The following is a 15,648-nucleotide window of genomic DNA, read 5'->3' as shown; positions in this document are numbered from 1 at the left end:
GGCCACCAGGGGGAGGGCGCGCAGCACGCCGGGTAACGTAGTCCTGCTGCCTCCCAAGGGACTGACAATCCCGTGAGGCACCGCGCGACAACTACCCGCCCGCTGTCGCACCGCGGAGCCTGACGGGAGTTGAAGTTCTCTGGCTAGGGGCCGCTGCCGCGGGGCACGCTGGGACGCGTAGTGACAGCGAGGCGAGGAGCCGCCGGCGTCGCGCTTCGGCGGAACTACAGCTCCCGTGAGCCCCCGCGGCTGCCGGGAGCCGCGGCACCGAGCTCACGGCGGGTGTCTGAGGCCGGTCTGAGGCCGATCATGGCGGTGCCGCCGTCGTCCCCCGCTCCGGGTGCCCCGGAGCCGCCCCCGCCGCCGCTGCAGTATAGCCTGCTGCTGCAGCACTTGGTGGGCGAGCAGCGGCGGCCCCGCGCCTGGGACCCCGCCGCCCTCGGGGGAATCCCCAGCCCGCCCAAGAGCGAGGAGCAGAAGATGGTGGAGCGGGCCATGGAGAGCTGCGCCTTCAAGACAGCGCTGTCCTGCGTGGGAGGTGCGGCGGGAGCGGCTGAGGGAGCCGCGGAAGGCTGCAGGGACGAGGCGCTGAGCGGGAGCGGTCATCCGAGCAGGCAGCAGTCGGGGGGGTTAGAGAGTGGGGCGGGGGTTGGCCCATGGGAAAGGGGCGGCTGGAGAAGAGGCTGCAGCACAGGCACCCCCGTGTTCAATTTACCTCCCTTTAAGCCTCCTGCAGTGTCTGTCACAGGTCCCAGGCAGGGATCTCTGTCTGACTGCCTGCCTTGCAAAGGAAAAGGTACTTCTGGCTTTTCCTCAGCACAAGCTGTCAGCAAGGAGGGTGTCAGCATCACTGTAGTAGCAAGAGACAGGCCGTTTGTGCTCTTGCACTGCCCCTTTCACGCTGCAGCATTGCCAGACAGTGGGAGCAGAGATCCTCTGGTGCCTACAGGGAATGTGCTGCTCAAATCCCACCCAAAGTTAATTTTGTACTGTTTGTCTGTTGCAGGATTTGTTCTGGGAGGTGCATTTGGTGTGTTCACAGCTGGCATCGACACCAACGTTGGGTTTGATCCCAAGGATCCTTATCGCACGCCAACCGCCAAAGAGGTTCTCAAAGACATGGGGCAGCGAGGCATCTCCTATGCAAAGAACTTTGCCATTGTGGGGGCCATGTTCTCCTGCACTGAATGTGTGGTAGAATCTGTGAGTAATCACTTCTTAAGCATTAAGAAATGTTTTCTTGTACTCTTAATAATCTCTTTCACTAGATCCAAGTAAGTATGCATATCCCTGCTGTAACAGGGCAAGAGAGCTGGCTAGTTAGTTCTGTTGGCCATCAAAGCTTTCCAGTGTTGAGACCTGTCTGCACAACTGCTGTTCTGTGACAGAATAAGCTGAAGACCATGCAGTAGTGAGGTCCTTTTCAGTTCAAGTCCAGAATGTGTTGGCAAGTATTGACATTCCTTTGTCAAACCCAGCCTACAAGTACTCATTACTTTAAAACGTCAAACTTTGAGCTGCAACGTGGTAATTTGGGCCTCTCAAAATTCCATATGCAGAAATGGATCCTTTGATGAAAGTTCTTAAGTAACAGGCCTGTTTTCATCTTGCCCCTACAGCAAGAAATGACCTTGTTCAGCTCAATGGTAAATCTCTCATCTGTTTTCTTAAAGAGAAAAACTACCCTGTTAGGTGTTTGAGCACTGCCTTTTAATTGAACAACACAATTGTTTCTTAACTCATCTAGAAGAAAGGTGGATCTGCTTGCACAATGGAGCAGAACAAAGAGATCTCTGCCCTGGTGAAAAACCAGCATGCTCTGGCTCATGGAAAGAGTACATGCTTGTCAGCAGCATGCTGTGGCTCTAACCTGTGCTGAGAACCAGGCTGCATGGCCGGGATCACGGTTGTATAGTGCCTTTAAAATCTCTGAGCTGGTGCTAATGCACAGTGCAGTGTTCTGGATGCTGTACTGTCTCACCTGAGAACCTTTGCTGTAGCACTGCATTGCACCATAAGGATTTGTCTCACCTTTCCTGGTGACCCGTTCTTTCCTCTTCTCCTGGCCCTACAAGCTTTACATTTGAGAGTGCAGGAGGCCATCTGCTGAGAACAGAGGGAAAAACATCCTCAGCTGAGAAGGGGCTAAAGAAGGTCGTTTAATCCCTCTTGGTATTAGTAGAGATACTGAGGTTTTATTCTGTATTTATTTGTTGATCCTGGTTTTTAATTCCCCAGTATCGTGGCAAATCAGACTGGAAGAACAGTGTTATTAGTGGCTGCATCACAGGAGGAGCAATTGGCTTCAGAGGTTGGTAGTGCCTGCTATGAACTGTTTCTGTGATAAGACTAATTTGGTTATGCAAATGTGGGGGATGTTTTGAACAGAACACACATATCTCTTTGCATGGGGTTATGGTGATGTCAACGTGAGAGTGTACTCCAGACTGGCTGAACTGCTCTCTATCCCTTTCCTGTCAGCTTGAAAGATATGGGTGGGTAGGGAAGGGTTGATTGTACAAGACAGTGAAACTGGAGGAAAATCAAGAGAACTGACTTTAAAGCAAAAGCTGGAAATGGTGTTAGCAATCCACACTCTTCTGCAGTGCTGTGAGGAGGGAGCCAAAAATACATGCTGAGCAACTTGCTGAAGCTGCAGCTCTTGTGTTAACAGAGCTCTACATATATATATATTAGTTCACTGGCAGTAACTGTTAATTTGCAGAGTATAAAGTGCTTTTCTTCTTTCTTAACTATCAGTTCAACAGACAATTTTATTTAGCTATAAAAGAGCAAGAGCACGAGGATTTTAGTCCAGAAGGCACTAATGAAAACGTGGGGAAGCCTTGAGGGCTAACAACTGGAGAAAAGCCCCAAATGGGAAGAGGGCTGCTCTGCTTGTCAGAAATATCAAACCTCTCTCTCTTCTCCTTAAGAAAAAAAAACCCCAGTCCTTAGCACATAAAAGAAAGTGCTCCTAATTAAGCTTGTTAAATTGTGTGTGTCCTGGACCTAATCCTGCTTTTCAAAGCAGTAGCTGCTCTTCCTATCCTGAGTCCAACAGCACTGAAATCAACAATGGCCACTGGCATTTTCTCTTCTGTCCCTTGGGGGGAGACACAGTACCCAGGCAGTGTGCCAAGCCAGGCCAGCCGTGGCAGTTTTGAGTCCAGCGTGTGCCAAGTTCTCCCTCTCATCTTGGGCAGTGGTAGTGCCAGTGTTCCTGGGTAGCAGACCACCAGGTTCCTGCAGGTGTAAACTCCTTCCCAGTTACTGGGAAGAAAAAAATCTTTCTCCTCTTTGGTCTCATTCTTCTCCCCCTCGTTCCGTTGCAGCTGGTTTGAAGGCAGGGGTCATCGGCTGTGGGGGCTTTGCCGCTTTCTCCGCTGCAATTGATTACTACCTACGGTAACGGCGGCACCTCCTGCGAGCAAGATTCCCTTCTGTCCCAGCGCTGCTCCTGAGAGCCTGCAGCATGGCAGAACCACGAGGCTCACCTTTCCACTGCCTTTGGAGTGCTCAGCAGCGCGAGCTGGATGCTGTTGGCTGCTCTTCCTCAGTGACTAACAACAGGCTGGCGGCGAGCCCTGGCGTGCTGCTTCGGGCAGGCTCGGGGAGTACACGAGGCTGGAGCCAGGCACAGGGAGCAGCATCTCCAGGATAAATCAGCTGACTTTCAGTTTCCAGGAAATAAGCCTGGCCTCTGAGCTCTCTCAGTCCTTTGGGTCTGATTTTGATTAAGTCTGTTGCTGGCATCACAAGAGGCAGGACAGTCTTCAGAAAGAAACGCAGTGATTGAGGTTGTCCTGTGTTTGAACACGCTGCAAGTGTTTAACAGTTATCAGTTTGCAGCTTGCTGCTCTGTTGGGAAGAGGTAAGATCCTGTGGAGAAATAAGTTTGTTCCAGGCTTTTCTTAAAATACCAGCTGAAGACAAACCACCATCTGTACAGCTTGTCTTATTTCAAGTACAGAGATGAGAGCCAGATCTCTTTACCATGTCTTAAAGGGAAAAGCAAGAAGGAATCCTTAGCCTTAGAACCATGTGGTTACTGGCAGATGAATAAAACAGTTTAAGGGGAAAAACAACAACAAAAAAGAAGTTATTGCAGAAGTATAATTCTCTGCAACCACTTGGCTAGCCTGATTTAACCTCACTGTGGGGAATACAAATAATCTTGCTACTGCTTTAACTGCCACAGGCTCACACCAATGGTTCCAGCAGTTTGATAGTGAGATTAGAAAGCAGAGCTGTGAGAATAAACTGCTGTTAGAGAACTGTTTTTTCACTTAGCAGGCAGGCTGTTTCCCATCACGTCCCTGTACCACCTCCCCGTGCCCCAGCATTACTCTGGGGGAAGTGTTATTTCTGCAGAAGATTGGTACTGAAGTTAAAACATCTGTTCATTAGCTCAAGGAGCTGCTCCCTTTTTGAGCTGCATTCGTATCAGCCCTCTTGCTCTTCTAACTCAAGCTCAGGGGGTGGGTATTATACTCTGAAAGGTTTAGGCTAATTTTAACCTTCCTTGAGCCACTCCACAACGTGAGCCCCCTCCCCCATCTTTGTGAGGCAGTGGAATTTAAGGTTCAATGCACACACCTAATGAGGGTTTTCCCACCCACTTCCCCTCCTTTGCACCCACAGTTTGATATCCCTCCATGGTGACAGCAGGCACTTACTTGGAAGAACAACACTGGCAGTGTTGTTTGGCTGATAACAGTGGTCAGTTTGGAGGCACGTTGTCTGCCATTCCCCCATGAAAAGTGGGGAGACAGCACCATGTGATCAATCAGATGAGGTTTCCAGATTGCCTGATGTCCCTTGCTGTACCTGTTCAGTATCCTCAGGCCAGAAGCTGTGCAAGTCAGCTGAATTTTAAGCTTGAGTAATTCAGGGCTGATTAAACAGGCTGGCTCCAGACAGTTGTTTTTTTACCTCCAGAATGTACAGAAATGCAAGGATGTAGCCCAAACCATAAGATGTTTCTTAAAACATTGCCTGGCACAATGCCTGTGCTTATACCACTGGCTTGAAGTGCAACTAGCAAGATTTCCATGCCAGAAAGAGAAGCTGTGGTGCCAAGGTGATCAGTTAGTGCAAACAGCAACACCACAGGGCTCCTTTTGTGCAAATGTTGGGGCTTTGCATTTTTATTAACGTTCTTTCTTTTCTCCTCACATGGTTTACAGCCATTTAAAGTTTATACTCTACAGGAATTGAAACAGAACACAAACAAAAATATATCCTTAACAACCTTTGAAAGTCAAATATTAATTAACAGTTCTATTCTACCTGTAGCTGCAAGAGTCCACCCCCCAAAAACTCTTTTCCTTCCTGTAGGGACAAGCCAAAGGCAGTCACGGGGAGGGCTGCAGCCCTGCGCCGGGGCTGTGTGGACCCGGCCTCCAGCCGCTGTCGCACGGGAGGGATTTGGCTGTACAGAGTCTCCATCTGGAATGGCAGTATCATGGACAGAGACTTGGATGCGTGTAACAAATCAAGACACACACACACAGGGATCCGTTGTGCAGTCAGATCTAAAACTCGGCCTCCTTCCTGGGTCCAGGGCCAAGACAGATGCCTGGTTATTTTCTGCAATGCTGTTTCCCTTCTGTTTAGCTGGTAGTCAAGAGGAGCAGGGTCTGGAGTGTGAGCCCTTTGGAGGGGGACTGAAACACCTCCCCTCCTTGAGTTGCTTTGCTGGTGCAGGGCTGGCAGGTGGTGCCTTCCCTGGGGAGGTGGGCTGAGGACATACCTGGTGTGTCAGTGGCAGGCGGCCGGGCTCTACCTGGAACAGTCTGAGTGGGGAAGGTAGAGGCAGTGCCACTGTTGGCGAGGATCTGCTCGGTCACTTCTCATCCATCTCCGTTTGGCACAGGAGAGCACAGAGCCAACGCCGCGGGGGAAGGGGGTGGGCGGGGAGAGGCTTTTGCCACAAGAACATGGACTCGGCTCACAGAGCGAAAGGGTTTGTGTCCCAACAGGTACCAGCACCTACCTGGGAGGGTGGAGGACAGGCCAGGAACCAGGCACGTGGCTGTCGTGCCTTGGGGCAAGGCGTGACAACTTCAGCCCTCAGCCTAGGGGGTGAAGAACTGGAGCCACTAACTAAAATGGACCTGAGCTGGCTGGGCATGGCTAACCCAGCAGCAACTGCTTTGTGAGAAAGGAAACAAAGCACTTGTGCCTTCGATAGTGAGGGCCACGAAGACTTTTCTCCTGTCCCTCTACACTGGTTTCCAGGCTGAGTGACCATCCAGCTGCCCCAGAGCACTTGCCTCCATCACCCTACCTGGCACTGAGGCAGGGCCACATGCTGCCATTTGCCCAGTGCCTGGGATAGCAGGGAAGACCAAGGAGGGAGACAAAACCCTCCCCATTCTCATGACCACAGCAGGAATGCTGGTGCCCTGCCAAGCTCTGCCACAGCACACAGCCAGCACCAGCAACCCCAGGCTGGCAGGGGCACGTGTGCCAAACTACGGCAGAGCTCTGGGGACCCTGTTCCCCAGCACACCAGGGCTCGCTGCGGAAATGGTGTGATCCACGTGCTCTGACGGGACACCATGAGTGCCAGAGCACAGAGCTGGGATCAGCCTGTGGCAGAGGAAGAGACCTGCCCAGCTGGTCATCTCTCAAACCTGCCCTGGATCGAGACCAGCACAGCACCTCTCGCTCCAGCCTGGTGTGATGGGTTACCCCAAAACGCTACTCAGAGGCGAGATACAGCGAGGGAAGTAACCACCACGCTACACGCACACAAAGGCAAAGCACAGGAGAAAGGCTGGAGAGGGGACTGGCCCGAAAGCACCCAGAAGAGACGTGGCAAGGAAGAAGCAGCACCCTGCTCCTCCACTCTCGCAGGTTTGCTGGGGCCAGAGCAGGATCCAGGCGCGGGGTCCAACGTTTGTGCAGGCAGCAAGCAAAAGCAGAGCTGGTCGTCACCATCACCGGGGAAGGGAGGCCTGTGAGCTCCCAGCCTCTGAAGTGAGGTGGTGCTGCACATGCAGGTGTGGGGCAGAGGAGCTGGGCAGCGAAACAGGCACTCGTGGGAGGCTGCAGGCTTCGAGCTGGGCGAGACGAGGGGGAGCCTGGGAGGAGTGAGCAGGCAGAAAGGAGTCCAGGAGAAAACTAGCCAAGGGGGAAGCCTGTGTCCACAGCCCTTGTCAGTCACTACCTCTTCGTCGAACAAATATACATAAAAACAATTCTTGAACACAAGAAGGGACATGAGACACGACTACTTTACAGAGAGCACGGCGCCTGCGGCGGGACCGGGCCACTGGGACGCGATTGTACAGGAGCTGCAGGCCTTGGGTCCGGGCCGGTCTCCCTGGGGGGCTGCCATCAGTCCGTGTGCCCCAGCAGGGAGCTGGGAGTGTTTGCAGCTGGTGCCTTCTCCCTGCAGGCTACACGTCCGTGGAGAAGTAAAGTGTGTTGCGTTTCAGCTCAGTGAAGGAGATGGGAGGATGTTGCAGGTAGTAGAGAAGGACCTGGACCTGTAGCAGGCAAATGGAGCCGGGGGGGAAGGTGTTAAACCAGAAAAGGGCAGAGCTGCCATCTCCCCGCTTGTCCCTGTGCAGCCAAATCCAGCAAAGAGTGACGAATCTACCCAGACAAGCAGGTGAACCCTTCTGCTCCCCACCCTAGGGCTGCTGGTGTGGGATGTGGGCTCACACTGCCAGCGTAGCTCTCACCTGGGCCATCACGTCGTGGGACCAGATGTCGGAGGCCAGGGTGAGGTGTCCCTTGCTCTCTCCCTCTGAGGGTCTCAGCAGTGTCGGCCCAAAGACCGTGGCCAGGTTGTGGAGAGACATTTTGTTGATAGGCTCCTTTTCAGCCACCCTGCAGGTACAGGGAGAGAGGGAGCATGAGCCCTTAACGCTGTTCTCCTGGAGTGGGGCAACCAGGGGGTGAGTCGGGGGGCGAGTGCTGATCTCCCAGCCCCAGAGTAGCACCTCCAGCTTGTCATCACCCTTCAGGGCTGCTGCAAACCCAGGTGCAGCATGGAGAGCTCTGCCCCCTTCACGGCCTCCAACAGAGTCACTGGGCCTGGCCCGGAGCCCCGGCTGTGATGTGGCAGCGACCAAACCCTTCTGGCGTATGCTCTGCAGGGCCTCCCCCCTTCCCGCGCCCCGGCAGGGGACAGGGAGCTCTGCACCAGCCTGTGCCTCCCCACACACATTCCCCACGAGCCTCCCGACCCCATCGACCCTGTGGGACCCCGGCCAGCCTGCAGCAAGGGAAGCAGGGCCACACATTGCCATGTTAGGAGGCAGCTGTGCTCCCCGGCACAGGCTGCACCGTTGAGCCCCAGCCAGGGGAGCAGATGTGGGAACTGGCTGTGCCCAGTTCTCAGGATGGAAGTGGATTTTTCCTTCCCCACCCCCCAATCCAGCACCAATAATTTTTTCTGTTTGGTTTCAGCCAAACCAGAGAGGGGGAAAAAAAAAGATTCATGATGCAAGTAACATGAGCCACAAGCCCTGGTTCTAAAGTCATGGCCAGCTCTGCATGCTGCACCACCATCCTGCCCACAGCCCTGCTGCCCTCCATGGCTTTTGGGCTCTCAGCAAGCCCCTGAACACCCCCGGATTAGGATGGGCTTCATGTGGGAAAAGATAAAGCCCATCAAACTACACATTGCCGCACTCTCCCTGGGACAAACAACGCAGGGCGTTCACCTGCAGCTTTGGGACACGTCTGCAGAGCTGTCTCTGGGTCCTGGCCACCCACCATGGACAAGTTACAGGGGTTACTGCACCCTGGTTTGCAGGGACTATTGCTGGACTGCTGGGAAGGGATGCAGCACTCAGCTTTCCTGCTAAGGGGGACACTGCACAGCTCCCAGCTGCTTCCTTGTCCCACACCCAAGCCAGTTGCTCCCCACAGAGCTCATCCAACCAGCTGCACATGGGCTGCATCTTACCAGAGGCCATGTGCTGCCTGCAGAGCTTCACAGTCCCCACTGGCACAGTGGTCAGTGGCCCTGGGGGCTGCTCTGTGGGGCAGAACAGCTCCCAGATCCCTCCAGCATCCTATGGAGCCCATAGAGAGGAGCCACGGGAAGCTACCACTGATATCAGCCAAAGGGACCCACAATGTGCCAGTTCCCAGCCTGAACAGGACTTTGGTGAATGTGCAGAAGCCCAGGGAGTCAGGGCAGGTGGGACACACTTGGGGCTGCATCCTCTTTGGAGGGGCTGGGAGAGGAAAGGGTCACTCTGCCACCTGCCCAACACCGACTTGCTGCTGCCAGCCCCAGCTGCCACCCACAGCCCTGCTCTGCACCAGCACAGCACCATTTGCCCAGGGCCACACAGGCACCACAGGAATCAGACAGCAGCTCTAACTCTCCTCACATCCCATCCCCAGGGTGAAGCAGTGAGATGGACCCATCCTGCACCTCCCACCTGCAGCAGGCAGCCCCCAGGCCCACGAGCCGAGCCATTACCTTTTCAAGTGCTCCAGCAGAAAGAGGAAGGTGATGAGGTTGGGGTCAGGCAGAGAGCGGAGAAGGTGCATCATGCAGTTCTCCTTGGCAGCAGGATCCGAGAGGGCTGGAGACAAGGAGGGGGGCGGCTCAGGACAGGCATCTTGTGCAGCAGCAGGACCCACCATGGCCAGTTGCCTCCCGGCAGCCAGTGCATGAGGAGTCAGTCATCCTGCATGGCTCTGCCTGCAGCCCCATGAGCCCTGCGCTGGCCTGGAGCCAGCAGGGACAGCCAGGACCGAGAGGGCCGAGCTGGGAAGGACCCTCAGGAGTCTCCCATCCCAGAGCAGACAATGGCAAACACAGAGACATGCTTAGGCACCAGCCCCTTCCCCATGCCCCAGCCCTTACCGATCCCCTCCATGAAGGCGGGGTAGAGTCTGTCAGTGAGAAGGGGCTCGGGCAGCTCACGGAAGTACAGCTTCAGCGTGCCAGCGATGGCATTGATGTCCATGTCACTCAGCATCACCAGGATGTCCTTGTTATCTGTCCAGACAGCACCCACATGGGACACCTCCCGCGTGTCCTTCCCCTCCAGCTCTCACCCCGCCGTGTCACCCCAACCAGTCGGGCAGGCTGCAGGGACGGCACTGCGGGAGGCACAGCCCCCGGAGCCAGGCTGGGGCTGGGGAGAGCCGAGTGGTTCCCGCCTGGCTGGGCAACGGGCTGCGGAACAATTTGCAAATCCATCTGCAACGCTGCCCTGACTCAGTGTCTCCCAGGAGCCAGCCAGGAGCAGCAGCAGCTCACACACACCGAGGCACAAACAGGGCTGGGAGCTCTGGGCGTTTGCTTTCCCAGCTACACCCTCCTCCTCACCCCCAGCCCCTTTCCTGGGCACAGCAGCACGTTTTGCACAGATGCAGTGCAATAAGCAGACCCTGGACGTGGAGGGCTGAGGGCAGGGGAGGGCTCAATGCCTCTGAACCCTCCCGGGGGAACATAACGCAAAGGGCAGCCATCCCCCAGCACACTCACTTGCGTCAAAGACAGCTTTCAGTGCCTGGATGTCAGTGGCCACGCCAGAGATCCTGTAGATGCCAACCTCTTCGATGCCCCTCTTCTCCACCTCCTCGATGCACTGGCGCACGATGTAAGGCACCTTGGAGCGCTCGCGCCTGGCTCAGAGAGGGAGGCCCTAAGAACAGCTTCCCAGGCACCCCGCAGCAGCCAGCCCAGCCCTCCACACCCCGGGGCCTGGGGCAAGGAACAGCCAAGCTCCCAGCAGAGACCAAAGCTGATCTCTCTGGTGTTGGTGGGGGCAAGGGGACGTGGTGCTACCCCATACCCACAGAGGCTGGGGCACATCAGCCCCCTCAGCCCCGCACGTACTTTGTCACGACGCTGATTTTGACCCCGAAGACACCGGTTTGCTTTTTGGATGGGGTCCTCTTCAGGCTCATGTCTCTGCTTGTGAACTTCATGGAGAACTCCACCTTGATCTGTGGGAGACAGGGGGTGAGCCCCAGCAGCCTGTCACCTCTGCATCGCCTGAAGGCATGTCACAGCCCCAGGGAAGGGGCTGAGCCCAGAGCGAGGGGCAGTGTGTCCCCATGGCCCTGCTTACCCCGTTCATCTCGATCACGTCCATGTGCCAGTTCTTTGTCTGCACGGCCTGTGGATCCAGCTGCGGGGAGACATGGTACGTGAGCCCATGGGAACACAGGCCCATGCCAGCCCCACGGCAAAGCCCTTGCTCCACAGATAGTGTGGGGCACGGGACATGCTCTCCCCTGGCATTGTGCTGCCCACGGCAGGAGGATGCAGAGGGGAAGCTCTGTGCCCTGTGGCCAGGGGGGCTCAGCCTCCCCCGAAGCCCCTGCGAGGCAGCACTTTAACCCACACCCGAGCGGCAGGAAACTTCCAAGAAATCAGGACTATTTCTGGTGGCAGATTGCTGAAACAGAACTAGGGCAGCATTTTCCATGCAGAAAAACAACATCTCCCCATAGCCAAGGCTATTTATAACCCCTGGGAATGACAAGCTCCGCTATTTCTGGCTTCGGGGCTCGCGGGGGACGCGGTGCCGCTGCCCAGGCGCCCGGCTGCTGCGGCGAGGTGCCGGCGTTCCCAAGGCCCCGGCACGTGCCGCGGTGGCTGCCCGGCCCCAGGGCTGGACAGAGGTGGGTGCAGTTGCCTCCCAAAAGGCTTTTCAGTCCCTAGCTGGTGGTATTGATCCAGCCCCATCGATCCCTGTAATGCGTGGGGCAGGCAGTGGGGCACAGCCTGGCACTAATGTCCCCTGGGGGAAGGGGATGGGAGGTGGGAGCTGGTGGGAGCGGGCAGGGGCTGGGGGGGCTCCCAGGGCTGTGTGCATGCATCTGCCAGGCCAGGCTCGGAACGAGCGTGCAGGGTCACTCCTCAAGGACATGGGAGCTTCCTACAGCTGCTGCTATGGGAGATGCTCAGGACAGAGCAAAGATGTGCAGAGCTGCTGTTCCAGCCACGGAGCTGCTGTTCCCTGGCCCCAGCCTCAAGCTGCCCATGAAGCCACAGCATGTCATGATGATGGAGACCTGAAGGTCCATAATTTCCCTTCTCACACATAAAGACCCCATGCCCTGGCTCTCAGCATAGACCCAGCACTGTGGCATCACCCCACACCCAGCCCTGTGCCGCAGTGAACCAGAGCAGCTCCTCAGTGCCTCTGGTGTCACAGGAAACACTACAGTCTACAGCATAGCCTTGAATGCTGCAGTCTCCAGCATGGCCCAGGAATGGTTCTTGACATGGAGCCCTCCCCAGCACTCCAGACTGGTGTCGCTGAGAATAGCAGTGGAGAGAGCAGGAGGAGGAAGAAGAGGGAGAGGAAGGCCACAGGTGCCTTGGGCTCCCATGGGGCCCTACAGCAGGTTTGGACACCAGACCACCACCAAACCCAGCTCTACTGCTCCAGCTCTGTTCCCCTCTTCAGCACCAGATCACCTCACGGTGCTGCCACTCACCCACCACAGCCAAAACGAACCCAACGCTGCCTGTCCCACAGGGCTTTGATCACTTTTCCCCCTACAGCCCAGCCCTGCTCATGGCAGTCTCCAAACATGTGAGCCCCAGGCTGCGGCCCTTCACCCTCCAGCCAGCCTGGGGGCCACGTGCCTCCCTACTCTGCAGCAAGAGTTTAATTACATCCAGCATATATGCCTTCCCCATCCCCCAGGTCCCCCTGGCTCTGATGGCCTTGGCAGCTCACATCTGGAAGGGCTTTAGCTGGGCTCCAAAGAAAGCTTTAATAAAAGCCAGGTTGGCTGCTGAAAGCACCACAGACCTTACCCCAAGCACCCTACCTCCCTGCAGCCACTTGGCCTAAAGTCAGGCAGAATCACCTCCATCCAGTTCCCCACATCAACCAGCGTGGCCCTGATTTTGGGCTAGTTTAGCCAGTGCCACTGGCCCAAGCTCCCTTGCAGCTGGGGCAGGTCCCCATGCACTCTGAGGTCCTGGGTTGTGGCCTGGCCCCAGTGCTCCTCCACCCCATGCAGCAGCCAGCACTGCCACGCTGCCTGCTCCCTGCAGCAGGCAAAGCCACGGCCGATGCTTCGTCTCCAAGTGTGGGAGGATGGACAGGAGCATCCACCCACAGAGCCAGAGGCAGCTCCTACCCACACAGCGCTGGCAAACGCCCCAGCTCAGCTGCCACCACCATCTCTTCCTCCTCCAGAAGGAGCTGCCACGCTCCAGCACAACACAAAGATGTCCTGGGCTGCTGGGGAACTGCTGGCCTGGGAGCCCTGGGACACGGCCTCTGTGCCTGTGCTGGGCAGGATGGCACAAGTGACACGCTGATGTCCCAGGTGTCTGCTTTGACACCTGATCTCTTTGGCAGATCAGTCAGCTTCAAACACCAGCCTGTGTCCAAGGGAACTTCTCAGCCCTGTCACCAGCACCTCTCTGGGCTGCTCCCTCCTGCAGGGCCCCAGACAGCGATGGCATCCATGCCCAGTCCAGCACCCGCTGCGGTGCCACCCTGATCTGTGACCAGGTGAAACACCCCTCGCTCCCAGGCACAGGGATGTGCCATTATTCCATTTTCCCAAACTATCCAACGGTGTTTGCTTGCAGGACAAGGCCTCAGGTTGTGGAAGAAAGGTCAGCAGCATGGCAGGCCATGAGCATCCCAGCAGCCCTGCAGTGCATTGGGCATCCTGGGCAGGCTCCAGGAGCACAGGGATCCCACAGTCCTGCTGGTGCTTACCCCCACAGCCCTGCCTGCTCCTCAACTCATGCACAGGGTGACTCTTGGCTCCAGGGAACAGGTCACATCCTCAGATTTTGTCCTCAAGACACCTCCAAGGCTGTGCACCATGGATATAGCTCCTGTGCAGGCAGCAGCAGCTCAGACAGACCCAGGCAGTGCTGGGCCACTGGGGTTTCCAGGTGAGGAGCTGGGACAACTCTAGACCTCCATGGAAGCTCTCCAGTGCCACAGTACTCGTGACTCAGCCAGCAAGGCCACAGCCCTGATGAGCAGGATCCTAGGGGAGCTGCTACAACCAGGGCATCAGCACAGCAACCATAAATGCTGCAGCCTGGCCTCCCATGGCTGCCCTGGCTTCAGCAAGCAGATGCCTCCCTGCCAGCAGCCCCTTCCCCGGGGAGAAGCCAGAGCAGCCTCCACACTAACAAATGTTACAAAGCACAGCCCCACAAAACGCAGCAATTCACAGCCCTGAGAGCGACCGAGCAGCAGCAGACAGGCACCTGCAGCACAGCCAGCCGAGGCACAGATCCACCAGGGTCTTATCCTGCCCCTGCAGTCCCAGCACCTCCCGGTCAGAGGCCGTAGTGGGGATGGGAAACGAAACCCATGTTTTGTCTCCTGTTTTGACCCAGCAGCAGGCTCCCTCACAGCCCTGGCTGCCCCTTAATCCCCTCAGCGGGAGCGGCGGCGGCACAGAATCGAGGTTAATGCCGCTGCGTCACAGGCGGCCCCGCTGCCGCCGACCAGACCTCAGCCCTGCCGCTGCCAAACCGAACCCCCGCGGGCCCAAGCAGCTCCTGCCCGCAGCTGCAGCTGAGCCAACAGCTCCCCGGGAAACGCAGCCCCGCGGAGGGAAACCCCCAGAGCTCCCCAGGAGATCACAGTCACCCCCCTGCCCACCGCTGCCCTCCATCCGCCCACACACACGGGCAGCGCTGGCTGAAGTGGCTGTGACACGGCTGAGAGCTGGGGGAAGCCTGGATGGGCTTGGGGAGGGGGGATGCAAACCAAGCAAGAGGGGTACACAGGCAGCCAGGGGACACACAGGCATGGCTGGCTGCGGGGCTGGGCAGGGGGCTCCCTGTCCTCCTCCTGCAGGACCCTGCACTGCAAACAGCTCAACTCCTCTGCCCCCCCAACGGATGCTGAGGGAAAGGGAAGGAGAGAAACAAGTACCTCATCCCTGCAAACTGCTTCTAAGAGCTCCCAAAGCCTCCCTGCTCTGTGCACGGACCCCACAGCCCTCTCCCCACAAGCAACACCACCCCCTTGTCAGAGCCTCCCCCTGCCCCACAAAGCCACCACCACAAAGCCACAGCCCCCCCCCCGCACACGGCAGAGCCCGACACACTGCAGCCGTCCCAGAGCCCTCCCCTGTCCCCCCACAGCCACCCCCCACCCGGCGAGAGGCACCTTCTGCCGGAGCAGCTTGCTGCGGACCCGGCCCCACAGGCGAGCTCCCGTGTTGGGGGGCCGCTTCCCCTCGGGCTCCTCCACGCCACGCTCCGGCCGCTCGCCCACGGGGCCGGGGCCGCCGGCCGGCTGCACCGCAACCTCCGTCATGGCTGCGGGGAGGGGAGGCGAGACGAGGGGCGGCCGGGACGGCCCGGGGAGGGGGTGTCCGGCGTGGCGTTACGAGAGCACCCGCATCCCCTCAGCCGCGGCAGGGAGGCGAGCGGGGGCCGGCGAGCGGAGCCCGCCTGGGGCTGCGGGGAGGCGAGCGGGCAGGGCGCATCTTCGGCGTGTGAGCCAAGCCGCCGGGAGGCAGCGCGGCAGCCCCAAAAGCCTCCCTCCCCCTGCGAGGAAGTGACTCAAAGGCAGCCCCCCCACACCCCCCTCCGGCGGCCCCCACGCGTTTAACTCTCTCTCGCCTGCCGCCCGCCGCGCTACGGAGGGACGGACGGGCTGCCCGGCCCCCTCCCCGTTCCCCCGCCGCGCTCCGGAGGGACGGACGGGC

The 15,648-nt window shown here is 57.6% G+C and overlaps 2 protein-coding genes across 5 annotated transcripts in view; one reads left to right on the top strand and one right to left on the bottom strand.

Annotated features, from left to right (window-relative positions):
- Nucleotides 1-245: 245 nt before the first annotated feature.
- Nucleotides 246-5,304, top strand: TIMM22 (translocase of inner mitochondrial membrane 22). The gene is made up of 4 exons (XM_062012009.1): nt 246-538; nt 1,007-1,203; nt 2,239-2,311; nt 3,336-5,304. Exons 1-4 carry the CDS (start codon nt 310-312, stop codon nt 3,410-3,412), a joined length of 576 nt encoding a protein of 191 aa, XP_061867993.1. The 5' UTR covers nt 246-309; the 3' UTR covers nt 3,413-5,304.
- The window catches only part of ABR (ABR activator of RhoGEF and GTPase), a 25,870-nt gene continuing 15,340 nt past the window's right edge, over nt 5,119-15,648 (bottom strand). For 3 of the 4 annotated variants that reach the window (XM_062012007.1, XM_062012008.1, XM_062012005.1), the window contains exons 16-22: nt 11,061-11,120; nt 10,826-10,935; nt 10,472-10,611; nt 9,845-9,979; nt 9,455-9,560; nt 7,698-7,845; nt 5,119-7,499 (exon numbers count right to left, since the gene is read on the bottom strand). In XM_062012007.1, coding sequence (XP_061867991.1) covers nt 7,410-7,499; nt 7,698-7,845; nt 9,455-9,560; nt 9,845-9,979; nt 10,472-10,611; nt 10,826-10,935; nt 11,061-11,120 — 789 coding nt within the window. In that variant the 3' untranslated portion in view covers nt 5,119-7,409. Of the gene's footprint in view, nt 7,500-7,697; nt 7,846-9,454; nt 9,561-9,844; nt 9,980-10,471; nt 10,612-10,825; nt 10,936-11,060; nt 11,121-15,104; nt 15,474-15,648 lie in introns of those variants that run through there. The other variant, XM_062012006.1, reaches the window with a different exon arrangement.

The sequence above is a fragment of the Colius striatus genome, chromosome 20 (assembly GCF_028858725.1).
Source record: "Colius striatus isolate bColStr4 chromosome 20, bColStr4.1.hap1, whole genome shotgun sequence".
Lineage (NCBI taxonomy): Eukaryota > Metazoa > Chordata > Aves > Coliiformes > Coliidae > Colius > Colius striatus.
Note: the sequence above shows the minus strand (reverse complement) of the source record. Positions and strands in the feature narration are given on the sequence as shown.